Here is a 20,635-nt window from a genome sequence, read left to right as displayed (position 1 = left end):
TCGGTGTTCAAGTCTCCACCATAAGAAAGACCATGCAGACAAAACCAGTACTGACCCAAAAGAACATTAAGGCTTCCCTCAATTTTGCCATAAAACATCTTCATGATCCCCAAGACCTTTTTGAAAAGGTCTGAAAGTAATGCCGCATTTCAGAAGAAGAACTCAGTAAAATATGGTGGTGGTAGTGTGATGGTCTGGGTCTGTTTTACTGCTGCACGATTTTGAGGACTTGCTGTGATGAATGGAACCACGAATTCTGCTGTCTACCAAAAAAAATCCTGAAGAAGAATATCTGACCATCTGTTGGCAACTTGGGTTCTTCAGCAGGACAATGATCCAAAACACACCAGCAAGTCCTCCTCTGAATGGCTGAAGAAAAGATCTTGGAGTAGGCTAGTCCAAGTCCTGACCTGAATCCTATTGAGAACATTTGGCATGACCTTAAAAATTACAACAATTCTGCAAAGATGGGTGGGGCAAAATTGCTCCACAGCGTTGTGGGAGACTCATTGCAAGTTATCCCAAATGCTTGATTGCAGTTGTTGCTGCTAAGTGTGGTCCAACCAGGGAGCTTTTCACTTCATCATACTGGGCTTCATTATGTTTGGATTTTTATTTATTTTTAAATATTTTATTATTTTATAATTTTTTTATATTTGTAGTATATATAGTATATATATTTAGCATTTTTAAAATTATTTTTATTTATTTATATTAATTTTTTAAATTTTTAAAAACTGCATTTTGTGTTCATTTGTGTCGTTATTGACCAATATTTACATTTGTCTGATGATCTAAACCTGAAGTGTGAAAAAAACAATAACAAAAAGAAATCAGGAAGTGGCAAACACTTTTCACACATTTTAGGTGAGTGCTCCTGGAAGCTCCAGGAAGCTCCCGGGAATACTTACTCTTTGATAAAGGCATGAAGCTGCTGTTTGATTGACCTCTGAGCCTGGTCAAACAAAATCTGAGGAAGAAAAGAGAAATAAAAACATGATCTACTCCACTTAGGCTGCTATTTGTGCGCCACTGAGATCTGTTAGTGGTACAAGATGTAGTTACTGCTGCTTACCGCAGGAGGGCAGTATAACCCTGAAACCTTTTTGATGCGGATTAACATGATGCATGTTAAAAAGGGTGGAGACACAGGAGGAAGATGAGGACAAGCTGACACATGAGATTTGCCCTGAAATCAATGAACATTCTTTGGACGCTTTATGTAGACTTACACAATATCACGTGATCAATGTAAGGGTTTTATGGCCATGTGTGCTTTTTATAGGGAAAACAATGCTATGTTTTTTTTAATAAATGTATTACTGTGGCTGTGTTATGTAGTTGTGTACAAAGGCCTGGTTCCCATTTTGGATCTTAATGAGCCAAATCCGAGGGATGATATATCAGAAACACATGATGCAATGCAGTTGTACACCACTGAACATTATAATAATAATAATAATAATAATAATATCTCCATGTCATGCAAAACAGCCTTGTTTGCTTTTCATTAGCGTGTGAAAGTGTACAAATTTGTGTCTTTACAGCAATTTAGTGGGATTAAACAACACAACAACATCAGTACAATAAGATTAGAACTGCAATGAACCAAACCACGTCTCAATTTATATAAATGAAGTCAACATTAAATGCATAAATGTGGGAAACTGCCAGTTATTGTTTGACATAAGCAGCCCAGTCAGTCAACTATGACGTCTTAACAACGCAGTTAGCACACAATTTGGGCTACCGCTACTCCTGTTTTCCTTATGAAGCTATTGTCTGGCTTTAAATCAGGCCATTACGGGACAATTAAATATTGTCAGAAGGCCGGGTACTTTCCACGGTGGTGGGTGAGACGCCCAAATCTAAAGCAGCTCCATCATGCTCTACACCAACGCTGTAGTAATCCAAACGTTCCACCCAAACCTGCTTTGGATTAGGGTGCCCTGCTGGGCGTGACCCCCGCATACATCATGTACTCGCGTTGCCTTAAAGCACTCGTGTCACGTTCAAAGACCCTCCCTGCTTGCATCAGGCAGCGGTCCAGTATGCACAACAGCTGCTGGCAAGAAAATGCTAAGTGTTTAGTTTTGTGGATTTGGGGACTTCTATGTGTGAACCCACTACAGGGGCCATCCAAATGTACATTTATAAAATGTTGAATCATTTGGAAATCAAAGATTTGAAGGGAAAGCGTGTCCAAAACCTTGGACTTGTGTGACATTACACTAGACTTCAGTATAACTCAAAAGAACTAAGTTTAGTCTAGATCTAAGAACTAACTCTGTATTTATTATTCATTCATTTTCTATTGATTATCCTCACGAGGGTCACATGGGGGCTGGAGCCTATCCCAGTTGTCTTTTGGGGCGAGAGGTGGGGTCCACCCTGGACTAGTGGCCAGCCAATCCCAGGGCACATATAGACAAACAACCATTCACACTCACATTCATACCTATGGACAATTTGGAGTGGCTAATTAACCTAGCATGTTTTTGGAATGTGGGAGGAAACCGGAGTACCCGGAGAAAACCCACACCGAGAAAACCTGCCCGATCTCCTGACTGCGTGGCCAACATGTAAACCACCATGCGGCTGCGAACTAAGAAGTCAAAAACGTACCACTTCCGCACTAAATGGGAGGATAACTTTCTTTCACTTTTACTGTTATTACAACAGTGGTTCTGTTGCTGCTGTGTTGTGCAATATACTATGTACTGTAAATAAATGACAGCTATAATTTCTATAATACTTTCTCATGCGGCGGTACTGCGGCCGAGTGGTTCGAGGGTTCAATTCCACCCTCGGACATCTCTGTGTGGAGTTTGCATGTTCTCCCTGTGCATGCATGGGTTTTCTCCGGGTACTCCGGTTTCCTCCCACATTCCAAAAACATGCTAGGTTAATTAGCCGACACCAAATTGTCCATAGGTATGAATGTGAGTGTGAATGGTTGTTTGTCTATATGTGCCCTGTGATTGGCTGGCCACCAGTCCAGGGTGGACCCCGCCTCTCGCCCGAACACAGCTGGGATAGGCTCCAGTAGAAAATGAATGAATGAATGAATGAATGAACTTTCTCATGCACTCCATAACATTATTAAAGATGGGCAAGTCAAATCATAACATCAATACATTTTTTTCTTATTAAGGTTTGTTTAGTTTTGTCAGTATTTAACATATTTTCCACATAGTTAAGAATGTTGCAATGCTAGTTAAAACATTGCCTGTTTGACGCTGCAACAACGCTGAGAACGTTCCAAAAAAAAAAAAAAGTCTGAGAGGTGGGTGGTCAGAATGAAAACCAGAACCCGTGTCTTCCCTTCTCTCCATTCATGCTCCTGGTGTGATTCCAAGGAGTGGGAGGCCTAAAGCTGGTACACGGATGACAAATATAGAAAGAGAGCACGGACACAGCATTGATGGCATCCCAAACAGGAGGAGTGTAGAAGATGAAATCGAACTGAGCTGGTGGATCTTCTCGTGGTCAGCACTCACTAAGTTGATTTATGAGAAAGAGAGGTAGGACAGTAGGACTTTAGGAACCAAGGTGATAATGGATACATGAAGCGGAATAATAAATGCAAAGAAAGAAATGATAAGAGAAGAATAAAAAGATAAAAACAGAGAAGATAGCCAGTGTTAGCAGCCGCAAAGCCCACACAAGAACAAATGACATGATGGAGCCCCGTTTTCTTTTTCCACCCAAACCAGGTTCTTCTCATATTTCACCAACAGCAAACAGGAGAGAACGATGATCATGAATCATTCCCGACTGCACGTCAACGCCTTTTTTTATCAGATTCCCACCGAGGCCCATTTCTTAATCATGCTTAGTCTGGCAGATAAATCCCTCCAGAGTCTTAGCAATAAGTCCAAAGTATGCGTGTGTCTGTTTTACAGCATGTGTGTGCAATTTGTACATTTTAGATGTGTTGTACATCTGGGGAAACATGTGCTTTCAATCAGACATATGTTGTGGATACTGATCTACTGTCAATGAGGAAGGTCACAGTTAAGTTGCATGTGTGTGTGTGTGTGTGTGTGTGTGTGTGTGTGTGTGCAAGGTGTTTTCCGTAGGAGAAACTGAATGTGGTAAGGATGTCAACATGCCAAAAGTTGGTTGGTTATATGTATATGAGTCATTCAGATGCACACCATGCACAACATGCAATGTTTATGATAGGTAACGGTTAGCGCAGTGGAACCTCCAGAGTCGAACACAATCAGTGTATACTGCGGGGCGGGGTCCACCCCGGACTGGTCATCATGACTCAATCACGGGGCGCGGTTGACTTCCAAGATGTTTTCATTTTTTCTATACGTATATTTAATCAGGATGCTGCACGGTGGACGAGTGGTTAGCACGCAGGCCTCACAGCTAGAAGACATGAGTTCAATTCCACGCTCGCCCATCTCTGTGTGGAGTTTGCATGTTCTCCCAGTGCATGCGTGGGTTTTCTCCGGGTACTCCGGTTTCCTCCCACATTCCAAAAACATGCTAGGTTAATTAGCCACTCCAAATTGTCCATAGGTATAAATGTGAGTGTGAATGGTGTGCGTGAGAAAGTATTATAGAAATTATAGCTGTCATTTACAGTACAAGCATATTGCACAACACAGAACCAATGTTGTAATAGCAGTAAAAGTGTAATAAAGTTATCCTCCGATTTAGTGTGGAAGTGGTAAGTTTTTGGTTTCTTAGCTAGCGGCCGCACGGTGGTTTGCATGTTGGCCACGCAGTCAGGTGATCGGGAAGACGTCAGTTCCGTTCTACGCTCGGGCATCTCAGTTTGCGTGTTCCTTTCTCCGGGGTGGGCAACTCCACACAGAGATGGCCGACGGTGGAATCGAACTAGCTGTGTGCGCTAACCGAATAAGAAATAAATGAATGGAAATAGCACGTGGCCTCTAAGATAACACTAAAAGAAATGTCCAGATATTATGATGGCCCCTGCCCCCAGGCAGGAAGTGAACAGTACGTACTGTTCCAGCCAATCAAATGAAAGGTCCGTTTCTCACCATGTGGTAGTTGACGATCTCCTGGAGGCTTTCTCCACACTTCTCAAGGCATTCCTGCACATACAAACACATTTTATTTGAAGCCAGTATCCCATTTCATGTCTACAGCGGACGCCATGCGAGGCGACGCCCATGTAGCCTAAATGCTAGCACAAACATCTCCGGTCTATGTGGTCACATGTCATGCGAACAACAGCTGGACGGCTAGCGTCTAGACAATGCTGTTTATACTGCTGGACTTGTGTGATTCATGTGGAGAACCACCGGAATGTCCTGCTCCAGTCAGACTGATGATCCCGGGAGAAGGTGACCGTGGTTTGCATCCGTTTGGAGTTAGTACGTATGTACGTGTCATATGTGTCATAAGACGTAAGATGTGCTCACTCACCGAGATCATCTTCTCTTCTTTGCACTGCTGGGAGAGGTCCTTGATTCCATTAACGAAGAGCTTGTTGGCACTGACGTAGGCCCTTCCTGCCTCGATCATCCCGCTGCACAGCTTCACCAGCTGAGGGAAGCAAAACAAAAGTGGACACTTTGAGTTGCCATTGTTCTATTTAAGGAGGCTCACAATGTGATAGACATGCAATTCAAGGATAATAATAGTCGCGGTGATTACATAAACCAAACAAAGCTTCAGCAGATTGTCAGTCACACATCTGTACCGAATACACACATAAATGCAATAAAGTCGTCTACTATGGATAAGCATCATTGATTGATTGATTGAATCGGTGAAATTGCCATAATTCCATCCATTGTCTTCCACTTATCCAGAAAAGCCCAGACTTGACGGCCTCTTAACCCGTCCACCATGTCCTCCCACCTGGGAGGCATCCAGGAAGCACCCTGACAAGATGATGGACTACACTGATCTCCACCCAGATCACCCAGCACCTCATCCTATCTCTTAGGGTACAACCACCCTACAGAAGAAACTCCTTTTGGCCGTCTGAATCCATGATCTTGCACTCAGGATCAAGTTACCACTCAAAGCTTGGACCATAAGTGAGGGTCAGAACGCGGGTCAACCGGTAAACCGAGAATTCAGCTCTATCTTCACCACGACGGTCCGGTACTGCGACCGCATTGCTGCTGACGCTGTGCCGACCGATCCGCTTGTTGGTGTCATGTTCCAGCTTCCAGAAGAAGATTTGAGGTACTCAAACTCCTTACACCTGAGGCAAGACCTCACTCCCGGTGGGAAAAGGGTTTCTCCACCATTTGGGGGGGTGCTTCAGGGACACCCCACTGGCTACCCTCAGCTTTGTTTATTCATTGCGTCCATAAAAATAATGAACAGAACCAATGACGATGGGTAACCTTGGTGTAAGCCACTGCTTCTCAAGTAGTGGGGCGGGCCCCACTGTCGGGGGGTCAGGCTTGTACATTCTTTTAAAGGGGACCTATTAGGCTAATTAGTCCCTTTGTATTGAGTGGTGGACTCCTATAGAGCAGCGACACATGATAACCCACATGGGAAGCTTTGTAGATCTTCCAGAATCTGCACCTATTCCAGCAGTTTTTATTTAGTGGGTACGCTCACTCTGCTGTGATTGGTCACACTAATTGCTAACAGGTAAAATCTTCACAAAACAGTGGTGGGGGGGGCGCAATTCAGAGCCATCCTAAACCTCATTATATGAAACGTAATGGAGCATCGTGTAACATGACAATACAGCATTTTAACAACATTTATATATTTTTACCATTGGCTTTATACAGCCGATTTTTTTAATGCAAATATTTTGACCTTTTTGGTCACATGTGTGATGTCCTAAAATCACTTGTCCTTCCGGATAACGCTAATAGTGGAATAGTGGACGTCAGAATAGTGGAAGCATAACACTTCCCCTTTATGGTCTGAATAAATGCCCTCGTAAACAAGCCTTCTCATGGTTTTTTTTCCTGATTGTGGAATTAATTTCTATAATTCTGCCCTGACACTAAACTAAAGAACATTTTGCTTTCCTTGACAGAGAGCGTAGAAGTAGAAGCAGATAAAAAAAAAACGACAGAAACTGTCAACGGGGCAGTTTCACACCATAACACGGCAGAAATGTAACATCATGTTCTAAGTAACAAACAAAACGAGGGGGGGGGGTTATGTGAAAGTGTAAATTATTACAGCTCAAATTGCTGTGCCATTAGGCGATCCTTACACATTCCCACTTTACGGATAATACAATGACACACGGTCGTTAGCACATGTAAAGAGTGTGTTAGTGAGAAGTTGTTAGCAATGCACATTTAGCACATTGCATTTACATTTAGTGCAAAAGCTGGGTGGCTTGTGACAATGTTGATGTAGTCTGGTGGGCGCTTGCAGAAAGTCTTTTTCCTTTGCATCAGCCAGACATGAAAAGCTAGTAAGACGGCATGTAAGCCAGAATGACTAATTAGCTAGTACACGTATATGCATAAGTCAAAAGAGCATCAGACATAATGCATTCATTTTAAATGCACATCAGATCGTGTTACGTGTTTAGGACCGAATCCGCACAAACGGTGATTTTTGCCATGCACTCACACAACATATCTGTCAGCAAAGCGGCTGATGCAGCACGGAAAGCGATCTCATCATGTGCCGGACCGGGCCCCCAGGGTCCGAGCCCGGCCATTACATGCACACTATATGTGTCAGCCTGTCGACAAATGGGCTGGAAGACCACAGGGGTCCACTTGAAAGCCAGAAAGCTACATCTGCTCAAAAAAAGGGACGGGATAAGTTGTGTTAATCGATCAAAACTACAACATTGTAATGTAGAACTCTGACTCCCCGTTGGAGGATTCTGACATTGACATTTAAATGTTATTCTTTGAATAAAGAAAAAAAAATCCAACCGCTTAGACTGGCTACATACTCGGAAAATCCGCCAGTCCTGCTTCTAACTGGGATTTTTATTTTCCGACCGTTCTTCCAACTAAATTGCACGTACAGCACAAATGAAGTATTATTCATAATAATGTATGTGGTGATTCATCAGAACTCCAAATTCTTTTTTCCAGCTATTTGTTGCTAGGCGGACTTCACAACGAATGACCATCGCTGCCAAGACCAACGAAACCTCTGGAGCTTTGAGATTTATGAGACACAATAATAATGTTTTTTTTTAATTTGTCTCCATTCATTTCACAATTGAATCACTATATTTCTGTCGACTGTCCTCCCCTTCCACTGAAAATTAGCCCTTTTTGCTCATGCCGGAATATTCAAAGATGGCCGTCATCAATCCAACATTATTCTCATTTACATTTTGGCACAATGTCCCTCAGGCAGGGTCAGGGCATCCTACCAGAGCAGCACGAGGACCCCTGCTGAGCAGAACCAATAACCATGACGGAGACTCCTCTGATTACTCGGATCATTTTTCAACATAGTTCAGAGCGAGCCCAAAGTTCAGTGGAGGGCATTGACCCGCTTGGAGCAGAAAACGTTTGAGGACAAAATTCTCCCTACCGGCCTGGTAATGAAACTACTATTGATGGACAATAAATGACTGAAATTAACTTTTTTATTGACCTGGGACAACTGCTTTTTTTTGTAGTATAAATATATGTAGTAACAACGTGAATTGTAGAATTGTAGCACCTTTCTTAAAATTCAACAAAATTTAAGATTACTTATAATATATAATAAATAACTGGTAGGGCTAACAGACTCATGGCTCCAGACTACGACTAAATGGTCGCATTTTGCGACAAAAATATGAGACGTCGTGAGTAAATTTGTTATCTGCATGACCTGATAAACGACGCACTTTGTCCCTTATGATGTGGACAGCCTGTCTCGGTCCAATCCCACTGATGTCTGTGTTTGCGATCGCATTCGATCGATTTTTCTACCATCTTTGTTTACATATTTTGCCTGGCTCTCATTTCTTCTGTTGCTCTGGTGGCAGCAAGCTAGCTACAGTTATCCGGTTATCACATGTTTTTTTTTTACATTTTATTATGACATTGTGTCTTTAAAAAAATAAAACAAGCAATACAGTTAGTTTGGAGCTTGTTTTTGCCCCACCAGGAAGCTACAAGTGCCCTCGGGGGGGTTCTGGAGCCTATCCCAGCTGTCTTGGGGCAAGAGGCGGGGTACACTCTGGACTAGTGGCCAGCCAATCACAGAGCACATATAGACAAACAACCATTCACACTCAAATTCATACCTATGGACAATTTGGAGTGGCTAATTAACCTAGCATGTTTTTGGAATGTGGGAGGAAACCGGAGTACCCGGAGAAAACCGGAGATGGCCGAGAGTGGGCTTGAACTCGGGTCTCCTAGCTGTGAGGTCTGCAGGCTAACCACTCGACCGCCGTGCAGCCTGTCATGGGAATATTATTTTCATAAATACATATTAAAAACACCTAAACTGCATAACTATAACAATAAAATGGGCTGATTACCATAATCATATGAACATAATCTCATACTAAAACCATATGTGATGCTCTCAGACTCCCAGGAGGCAATTCACCCTCTACTTCTACATTGTAATAATAGGGTGGACAATAAATGTATCAATAAATGTATTCTTACCCACAATCATGATGAGAGTGACATATCTATATATTTTTAAACACCTGAGCATTTTCATATAAACATATAAATAGAGATATGGTCAAATTTAGTGACGTCATGCTTCTATACCGCTCCTCTATAAAGGAGCTAACCTCGTGTTGGTTAGCTATTCATGAGCCTATTTGACATAAGAGCCAAGGTCTGGTTTATTGAACAGTTACAAAGAAAAGCAATTAGCTTCCCTCGACGTCTAAGCGCTGACTTTGATGCCAACATGGATTTAAGTAGACAGCTTGAATGAGAAGATTCCCAACGTTTTCCATACCTTGTCCAGCTTTGCTTCAATCTCCACCACATCTGTCTCGACATCATCGATGCCAGCCCTGAAGAGAAGAATAGCAGAGTTAGTTTCCTGTTGTTTTACAAAGACGATTTTTATCCAACAGATAATTATGGTTTCTTCTTCTTTGGGCTTTTCCCTTCAGGGGGTCGCCACAGCAAATCAATCTCCTCCAACCGAAACTGTCTGACACAGCAACTACCCTCATGTCCTCCTTAAACCTTCTCTTTGGTCTTCTTTGGTCTTTGGCATCCTTCTACCAATATATTCACTATCTCTCCTCTGGACATGTCCCAACCATCTCAGTCTGGCCGATAACTGACTTTATCTCCAAGGCCTCTAACATGTAATGTACTCCTTCCTGATCCTATCCATCCCGGTCACTCCCAATGAGAACCTCAGCATCCTCATGTCTGCTCTCTCCGGTTCTGCTTCCTGTCTATTCCTCAGTGGTACCGTGTCTAGACCAAACAACATCACTGGTCTCACTCCAGTTCTGGTTTACATGGTGTAAACGCACACAGCTACACACTAAGCTAACCCAGCTAGCTTCCGTTCACGCTACGTAAGAGGAGTTTTTCTGCGAACATTTGACGTGTTTTAGGCCGTCGTATCAACATGTTCATTTGGAAGTGGGGGTGTGATGACATTCAGGGACACGCATGCACGTGTGTATAATAATAATAATATTATTATTATTAATAATAATTATTTAATAATAATTTATTAATAATAATAATAATAATAATAATAATAATCATTATTATTATTATTATTATTATTATTATCATTACTAGTATAGTTAATAATAATTAGTAATAATAATTATTATATTAATAATAATATTATAATTAGTAATATTATATTATTATTATCATATAATATTATAATTATTATATTATTCTAATTATATTATAATAATTATTATGATTGTGATAATAATAATAATAATTATTATTATTATAAATGTTATTTTTATTGCACTTTACATTATAGAAAACTCAAAGTGCTACAAAGAAAGCATAAAACCTACAGTGAAGCAATAAAACAACACAACACACTAAGTCATGTCAATATATGGAGGCCGGCAAAATGATGGAGTTTGTTTTTATTTATCGATTGATTGTCGTGGCAATGCTAACCCTAAGGATGGTTGCTATGGTTGCGGTCCAACCGCTTATTGATTAACTAATGGATTACAAGATGAGCCCATTTTAGTATGAGGACTCCATCATTTGTCGTCCTTTTTAAACGTACAGCATCTTTGACAAACGAAGCTGCTCAACAGGCTCCATGTTTTTAATTGATTTTAGCCGACATCTCAGCGTTGACCGCGTTTGCTCGATGCTGCAGTTAAAGCCGCAACCCGACACCACACATCGCAGTTGTGCAGACTCGGACGTTAATCCCAATGATTGCCGGTAAGATTAGCGGTCACGGACCAGCTGAAAAATCAATGAGTGACATAACGCCATGTTTTAGTATTCATGAACTAAAAACAAACACAAACACACAAGGTTCCATTGGGAGTCCAATCTAAAATATGTCATTGATTATTTCAAATGCGGTTTATTGGATTGAATCCAGCCAATGTTCAGTGTCACGCCCCCCGCATGAGCTGCTGGAACAAGTCCCTCATTACACCGGGTGATGATCTCATGGTTAAATCGCAATCCCACCCTCATCTGTAACTCTTTTCTGCCCGGCAACACCCTCACAGTGGAAACTTTCTTTGTGTCGCAACAAGATGTGAAGCAAAACGTGGCCACCCACTTTAAAGTTGTTTTGCTTCGGAGCACTATGGCAGAGCAGCAAGGAGATTCACCTGCTCTGAAAAAACACATTCCCAGAATTCCCAGAACGCCTCGTGCGCAGACCACACACGAGGCGTGTTGCGCGTCTGCAGGTCTTCAAGCTGAGGACGGTCAGGAAAAACACATCAAACACGGATAAGCTCATGATGACGCTGTCAATGACACTCCAAGGTGACTGCCAATAATCTCAAACATGAGGTCAATGTAAGCTTTTGTGGACGCGGAATTCAACCGCAACCCTGATGTTGTGCACGGTGCGTACAAAATGGCAAGCGGCGGATGCTGTCACGTATCAACACGTGTGTGGACATACGAGGAATATCCTAAAGCTATTACAGTGATGATGCAGCCCAGTCGGTGGAGGGAGAAGGGGGGGGGTGCATCCTTGTTGCCCGTGGTAACGTACAGTAGAGGGTCTAACATCATCGTCGGTGATGGGGGGAAGGGAGCTTCATGTGCTATCTCGCCACGTGGTGCACACTCATCAAGACCAAAAAAAGAAAAAAACGTTCCGTCTATTCTGGTCCTGCCACATCGTGTGTATGTGTGTGTACTATGTGTGTATTATGTGTGTACTATGTGTGTGTACCGTTGCATGCACGGATATCCCCTCGCATCTCTTCACATCAACGTACAGACAGAGAGAGCACGTCTCGCATCTCTTGCAGACTCCAAATGTCACATGACATCACATTCACGTCAACATCAGTTCAAGGACTAGAGGGACAGTGGAGGGCGGGGGGAATGGGGGGGGGGGCTGGGACAACAAGGCCTCTGATACCAGACCAGCTCCAGCCCCAAGCGGCAAAAATACTCACATGCAACAGTACATCATCAGCCGAGAACCCATGAGATGGCGTGATTTGTGTGGGCTACACGGTTAGCCCATACATGTGATGATGATGATGATGATGATGATGATGATGATGGATGCAAATGATAACTGGTAAAACAAAAACAATGCGCCTGTGTAAAACACATTTTAGAAAATAACATTAAAAAATCATATTCATATATTCATTCAAATTCACTATATGATAGTTTAAAAAAATATATTACTAAATGTTTCATGATTAAATATGGCCTATTATTGGTAAAAAAAAATGCTAATTTTTTACATAGCTTTGGCTTAAATTAAGCATTTTCAAGCAGAAAAACAGCTAAATGAATGAAATGACATGTAGTACTCTACACTGGTCACTAGGTGTCAGTAGTGTTGGATGAGACTTCATCTTTGCTGCATGTTAAATAATAATCCCTAATATAAATCCATAATAAAAACATGGGCTACTGATATGGCCATAACACACGCCCAACTAAAAGACGTCACTTCCTGTCCGCCCACCACTCCGCACCCCCGGGGAACACATTTATAGCAACACACATCAGCATGAGTCTTTATTTAAATTATATTATACGGTGGCTGCACGGCGGATGAGTGCACCTCACAGCTAGGAGACCTGAGTTCAATCCCACCCTCGGCCATCTTTTTGCATGTTCTCCATGCGTGGGTTTTCTCCGGGTACTCCGGTTTCCTCCCACATTCCAAAAACATGCTAGGTTAATTAGCCACTTCAAATTGTCCATAGGTATGAATGTGAGTGTGAATGGTTGTTTGTCTATGTATATGTGCCCTGGGATTGGCTGGCCACCAGTCCAGGGTGGACCCCGCCTCTTGCCCCAAGACAGCTGGGATAGGCTCCAGCACCCCTGCGACCCTCGTGAGGATAAGCAGTAGAAAATGAATGAATGAATGAATATTATACTGTCTATTATATCAGGTAATATGAGTGTAAAGGTAACAATAGGGGTGTTAGTTCATGTCTAGAGCTCTCTAATAATGTTAAAAAATATTTTTAGAAGGTTGTACATAAGTGTGCTCTAATTATGAATAAATAAGGAATCCCACTTCACAGAAATTCACTTATGACGGTTCGGTATGTAATGTAACAAATAGAAAAATTACAGTATATTATTATGTGTATAAAAATAATTCTATTTCCAACTGTTGTTGTATAATCCCTGCATTTTTAATTTGTCGGTATTTGTGATCTGACTCAGCAGATCAAGCGATGACGGGCGATGACCTCATTTTTCACAGAGATCAGGTGGATGGAAAGCAATCGCTGTGTCTCTCTCTCTCTGACTCTGGATCAGGAGCACAATGTGACAGATGAAGCACACGCTGACCTATAAAACTGATATGAATATTGTTTTGTTCAGCCAAAACAATGTCGCCAACATCTACGTACCTCAGAGTTGCTGAACTTGTGCCCCTTTATTTACGATAGATACTTATTCTCGTCCATAGCCAAGACCTACCTGAAGACATCTGACCTTTTGTCCAAAAGACTTCTTTGTTGGTGTTGTTAAGGTTGGTGAAGGCCACAATTGTGAACAATAGTGAACACGCACCAAAAAGCATGTGCAAAATAACATCTGACCACCAAAACAGTCCATACATTTCAATCAGCGTAAAGGAAGGACGTTCTTTCCTCCTAATTATATCACATAACGACACATAACGACACGCCCTGTACATATATCCTCATTCATAATTACACACTTTCATCATCCTCCGCCCGCAACTTAAGACTGCAGACACGTCAAAATATCCCCTTCGCGGAATTCCAAGTAGGGAGGCAACCATGGCAACTGTTCATTGACCCAAATCACCATGGCAACAGGCTTCAGCATCATTCACTTTTTTTTTCCAACTGACCAATTTCCTTTTTGTCTGATGTGACTCCACTCCGTTCATCTCACAGCTCAATTTCATACGGGGTTTAATCCCAAATACAATCTTAATCATTCAGGCCAGATTAGTGTTACAGTGTACAGTTTTTTTTAGGAACACCCTTTATACTCAAGGTCTGCACATTTTTACACATGTAGTAGCAAATCAGCATATATTTAATACGTGTCTGTACATTAAAGATGTCATCTGTATTTATGTCCCAAAAGTCTGTGCATGCATCACTTGCTGTGAAATCACTCATCCACAGCATAATTGCTTTGTTTGCCAGCGGAGCTCGCTATTCCGTATGGAGAGAGCAGGTGGTTGAAGGGTGGAGGGAAAGAAGTGTTTTCCATCTCTCATTTCTTTGCTCTGTTGTCATGGAACCATGTAACAGTAGCTATTGTTATTTTTACATGCAAGATAATATATATTTCCTATATACACTTTGGTACGGGACAAAAAAAAAAAAAAAAAAGTTTAAAAAATATTTTTTTTTTATAAAAATTTATAAAATAAATTAATAAATAAAATAAATTTGCTAAATACAAGGATGAAGAGTCTTGAACCAGTCATGATGTGCTATATATATCACTATATTGACGGTTACTATGGTACCCATTATGGCATTGGATGCTCATATCACCCAGTACTTTGGTACGTGACAAAAAATTAAAAAATTAAAACATTAAAAAATTAAAACATTAAAACATTAAAACATTAAAACATTAAAACATTAAAAATTTAAAAATTTAAAAATTTAAAAATTTAAAAATTTAAAAATTTAAAAATTTAAAAATTTAAAAATTTTAAAATTTTAAAATTTTAAAATTTAAAAATTTAAAAATTTTAAAATTTTAAAATTTTAACATTTAAAAAACAAACCAAAAAATACTTGAACTATATTAGGAAAGCAGGAAGTGAACAAATGTAACAGTTACTGATTGTAAAAGTACCAGATGGAGGGGTAGGATTTAATAAGCTTTGCTTCTTCCTACTCCTTTTGGACATGTGGAACTGGGAACTGATTATGGGATGCACTCAATTATAATCTGATGCATGTTCAAATGAAATTAAACCATTACCATTACCAAAATAATGCATGAACTACAGTGTTTTATATTGTTGTAGTGTATTTTTTTTATTTTATATTGCTGTTATACATATTTTTTTATATTATGCCTCTTAAGCGGACTGAGTAGGCTAATTGACGTTCGCCACGTCAGGATTCTTTGGTATAATGTTCGGCACCTTTTGAGTACAGTCGCTCGGCACCAACTCTTTATGTGCAAACGTTTGAGTCTGTGCATTAATTGATGGTTTCCAAATTAAAATGGAAAACTTTCGTGTCACAATTGATGAGGTGTGTGTATATTAAAAAGCACACAAACACAAACAAAAGCACACAAACATTCAATAAGCCATCCTCACATCCGCAACACTCACCCGCCCTAACACGCCGCCATTTTACGCAATGGCAAGTTAAGGCAAACACTAGTATCTTATGTGAGGCTTACAAAGATGCCTTCATTGCGACCCCCACCAACCCCCCCACCCCCGCATGCACACAACAAACATCACAGTCATTCCCTGGAAAAAAAAAACATTTAACTGTTCTGACTGCTCATGATAAGGACAGACCATAAAAAAACAGTCCTGTGATTGGCTGGCGACCAGAACCCCCCCCCCCCCCCCCCCCCACACTGCCCAAAGTCAGCTGCCACAGGCCCCACCACACCCGGGACCCAAGGAGCAAAGAAAATGCATGGATGGCCCAAAGAACATCTATTTGTGTATCATATGATGTTTCATACAAGTCACACGTTAAACTGATGCCATTATACGTACATCTTTTTTTTTTTTTCAGTCAGTCAGTGTTTAAGTCGTGACAATAAATGTTGCTTTGTCTGCCAGCTGAATTTATTCTGACACAGTATTTGTTCAGGACTACAAAGTAGAATTTAAATGATTTTTGTCTGTCACATTTGGAACTCATGCATGAATGTAAAATAAATATCAGTTCAGCCCTATTTTTATAGATTTTTTTGTACTTTTTTATAGATGTTTTTTTTCCTTTTTTTATAGATTTTTTTAACGAAAAAAATATCTAACAAATTAAATATAATAGGGCCCCCTTAAATTGTTCTGAAGCCCCCCTAAATAATTTGATATTTTTATAGATTTAAAAAAAAAATTATTGATTCTTTTTTTTTTACAAAAAAATCTCTGACAAATTACATATAATATAGACCCCCTTAAAATGTTCTTAAGGCCCCCTAAAGACCCCCTAAGACCCCCCTACATTCATTCATATCCTGTGCATCTCCAGCGGGCTAAGCTCCCCCCTGTCCTCATAACCTAGTGACGCTACTGGTAAATATAAATGTAAAATATCAGTGAGGAATTAATGAGTGCTATTATTGTTGAAGTGATAAACGCAGAAACACAACCGAACAAAGTATTACTGCAAACAGCGTAAGGGAGAAGATGGCTCCTGTGCTGCACTTTCAATGAACCCAATGCATGCATTGATGTTTCTGGCAGAGAATATCAGGATGTGGAAACGTCACTATGTCATTTCAGAGAACAGCCCAGCAGGAAGCGCGTTGGAAGGCCTTAAAGTGCGAAGAACGAAGAAACAATTCCTCTCGAACGGAACTGGAACGGCACGGCAAGCAAGGCGAGACGTCTGCTTGATGGAAAAAGGCAACCTTTGGTGGACTTTTTGTGCCAAGAGTGTAAAAGAAGAGAGTTAAGAGGGGAACTCTGTGACGTGACTTCCATTAGTACTCCTGTCAACATGTGTGGGAGGCAGGGGAGTCATTAAATGATACTAATAACCATCTGCACCACAAGACTCTTCAATGTGCACTCAAGCGTGATTCCAGCATCTCCAGCTGCTTCCCAAATGTACTTCAATGACTTAAAAAGCCGTTTATCTTGAAATAATATGATATACAATATCATTAAAGCATATTTTTATATGTCATTGGCACGGTGCTCCAGGATCACAGTATTTGTTCAGGCCTACAAAGTAGAATTTAAATGACCCGAGGAGCTGATTTTTGTGTGTCACATTTGGAACTCATCCATGTGCAAATGTTCTTGAGCCCCCCTAAATAATTTGATATTTTTTATTTATTTTTTTTACTTTTTTTATAGATTTTTTTTTACAAAAAAAATACCCCCTTAATTTTTTTTATTTACAAAAAAATATAATAGTATAATAATAATATAATAGGGCCCCTTAAATTGTTCTGAAGCCCCCTAAATAATTCGATATTTTTTATTGATTTTTTTTTACTTTTTTTTAAAGATTTTTTTTTTTTTACTAAAAAAAATCTCTGACAATTTTAATATAATAGGGCCCCTTAAATTGTTCTGAACCCCCCTAAATAAGTTTATATTTTGTATTGATTTTTTAATTTATTTATTTATTTATTTATTTTTACAAAAAAAATCTCTGGCAAATTTCATATAATAAGGACCCCCTAAAATAAAAATGAAAAATCTCTGACAATTTTAATATGATAGGGCCCCCTTAAATTGTTCTGAAGCCCCCTCAATAATTTGATATTTTTTATTGATTTTTTAATTTTTTTTATTTTTATTTTATTTTTTTACAAAACAATCTCAAATCTCAAATCATAAGGACGCACTAAGATGTTTTTAAGGCCCCCCAAATAACAAATTTAATATAATAGGGCCCCCTAAATAATTTGATTTTTTTTTTGATTTTTAAAAAATTATTGATTTAAAAAAATATATATATATTTTTTTTTTACAAAAAAATATCTGACAAATTTCACATAATAGGGCAAAAGCAAAGCCAAATAAGCAGGCTAATACTAGCCTACTACTACTACTACTAGTAGTAGTAGTAGTAGTAATAATCAGAAGAAGAAGAATGATGATAGTAATAATAATAGGCTAATTCACATGACTATTATATCATTGATCACTGGTCTATAATATTGGTGGACCAGCCAGGACACCTCTAATGTTGCGTTAGTCAGATGTCTACTTCTACAAAATATCGTTAGTGTGTAGCCCATCCATTTCTGTCGCTTCCGACCACGTCGTCGTGTAATGGAGTCAGGACTGCACATACAAAAGGGCTTTAGGGCTTGATCATGTTGGATCATGCTTTACTCACACACCCGGCGGAATGTGGACTTACATCCTCCATCCACACACACACTGTAAACCACTGCTCCGTTATGGTGGGGCGGTGGGGGGGTTGTAAATAGCTGCAAAAGGCATGATGCTATGACTGCGACTGCGACACACCAGAGTCAAAACCCCGCCATCATTAAAACGACAATAAGACCCCGAGAGCATTGAAGAAACTTTCTATTTCTTAGTAAGTGATCTCCATGACAACCGGCACAGTTTTACTTTTGATTTGAGAAAACAGACGACATGTTCCCTGCAGGCACGTAGGACTTGAACGCAGCAGCGAAGACTGGGAAAAAAAAAAAGGATGGTTGGAAGATGCCTTGAGATACAAAATAAGGACTAGTACCAAAATAACATCAGAAAGTCACAGAAAACTCTTAGTAGTATCTGAGGAGATGTACTTCAGTACTTCTGATGTGCCCTTCGGCTTTGGATACGAATGACCAAGCTGCTCGAGTCTACCAGACACTTACACACCGCTCTCACTTGGGGTTGTGAGAGTGCTGGAGCCTAGACTCGTGCAGATGTGTGTTGCTATAAATGTGTTCCCTGGGGGGAGCGGAGTGGTGGGCGGACAGGAAGTGACGTGTTTTAGTTGGGCGTGGGTTATGGCCATATCAGTAACCCATGTTTTTATCATGGATTCATATTAGGGATTATTATTTAACTGTTAGATCAAGTCTGATGCGTGTCTCATCGGATGGCCAGGGGTGGAATCGAACTCCGGCCTCCTAGTTGTGAGGTCTGTGCGCTAACCACTCAGTCGCTGCGCAGCCAACGTATAATATGTATTAAAAAAATATCAATAAGGAATTGTGCTGATGTGTGTTGCTATAAATGTGTTCCCTGGGGGAGCGGAGTGGTGGGCGGACAGGAAGTGACGTGTTTTAGTTGGGCGTGGGTTATGGCCATATCAGTAGCCTATGTTTTTATTATGGATTTACATATATTAGGGATTATTATTTAACTGTTAGATCAAGTCTGATGTGTGTCTCATCGGATGGCCAGGGGTGGAATCGAACTCCGGCCTCCTAGCTGTGAGGTCTGTGCGCTAACCACTCAGTCGGCGTGCAGCCAACGTATAATATGTATAAAAAAAATATCAATAAGGAATTGTGCTGATGTGTGTTGCTATAAATGTGTTGCCTGGGGGAGCGGAGGGGTGGGCGGACAGGAAGTGACGTGTTTTAGTTGGCCGTGGGTTATGGCCTTATCAGTAGCCCATGTTTTTATTATGGATTTATATTAGGCATTATTATTCAACTGTTAGATCAAGTCTGATGTGTGTCTCATCAGATGGCCAGAGGTGGAATCGAACTCCGGTCTCCTAGCTGTGAGGTCTGTGCGCTAACCGCTCAGTCGCCGTGCAGCCAACATATAATATGTATAAAAATATATATAAATAAAGACTCATGCTGATGTGTGTTGCTATAAATGTGTTCCCTGGGGGAGCGGAGTGGTGGGCGGACAGGAAGTGACGTGTTTTAGTTGGATGTGGGTTATGACCATATAAGTAGCCTATGTTTTTATTATGGATTTATATTAGGGATTATTATTTAACATGCAGTAAAAGCCTGTTAGATCAAGTCTGATGTGAGTCTCGTAGTTGTGTGCTAACCACTCGTCCACCGTGCAGCCCCTATTTGACTACATACTTGAGAAAAAACACTACACAACTTTCAAGTCTAACCTTGACTGTGGCCCCTGCGGCCAGCGAGCATCATTCCAAACACACAATGACGCAGGCGGCATGAGAAAGGAAGACGAGGAAGAAGAGGAAGAAGAGGAAGAAGAGGAAGAAGAGGAAGAAGACCCCTGCAGAGTATCAACGCCCGTTCCCGGGAATCATTGACTTCTACTCTTAGCATCCATCCGCCCACAGCCAGCTGACTCTTGTCCCGACAGCGGTGGGCTGCTTGACTGGGATGGAATCTCACAGACAAACAAGTTGACACACAGGGATTTCAACACGCGCGCTTCTTGCAGCATAAACATCTCAGACCAGCCATATCCTGTTAAGAAC

The 20,635-nt window shown here is 40.7% G+C and overlaps 1 protein-coding gene across 1 annotated transcript in view; it reads right to left on the bottom strand.

Annotated features, from left to right (window-relative positions):
• Positions 1 to 20,635, bottom strand: part of acap3b (ArfGAP with coiled-coil, ankyrin repeat and PH domains 3b) — a 58,450-nt gene that overhangs the window by 21,405 nt on the left and 16,410 nt on the right. Inside the window, exons 2-5 of the mRNA XM_058055902.2 lie at positions 9,868 to 9,925; positions 5,413 to 5,532; positions 5,025 to 5,078; positions 912 to 970 (exon numbers count right to left, since the gene is read on the bottom strand). Of these exons, the coding sequence (XP_057911885.2) occupies positions 912 to 970; positions 5,025 to 5,078; positions 5,413 to 5,532; positions 9,868 to 9,925 (291 nt within the window). The remainder of the gene's footprint in view (positions 1 to 911; positions 971 to 5,024; positions 5,079 to 5,412; positions 5,533 to 9,867; positions 9,926 to 20,635) is intronic.

The sequence above is a fragment of the Doryrhamphus excisus genome, linkage group LG18 (genome assembly GCF_037039965.1).
Source record: "Doryrhamphus excisus strain RoL-2023G ecotype Guam linkage group LG18, RoL_Dexc_Guam_v1.1, whole genome shotgun sequence".
NCBI classification, from domain to species: Eukaryota; Metazoa; Chordata; class Actinopteri; order Syngnathiformes; family Syngnathidae; genus Doryrhamphus; species Doryrhamphus excisus.
This window is presented reverse-complemented; position numbering and strand designations above follow the sequence as displayed.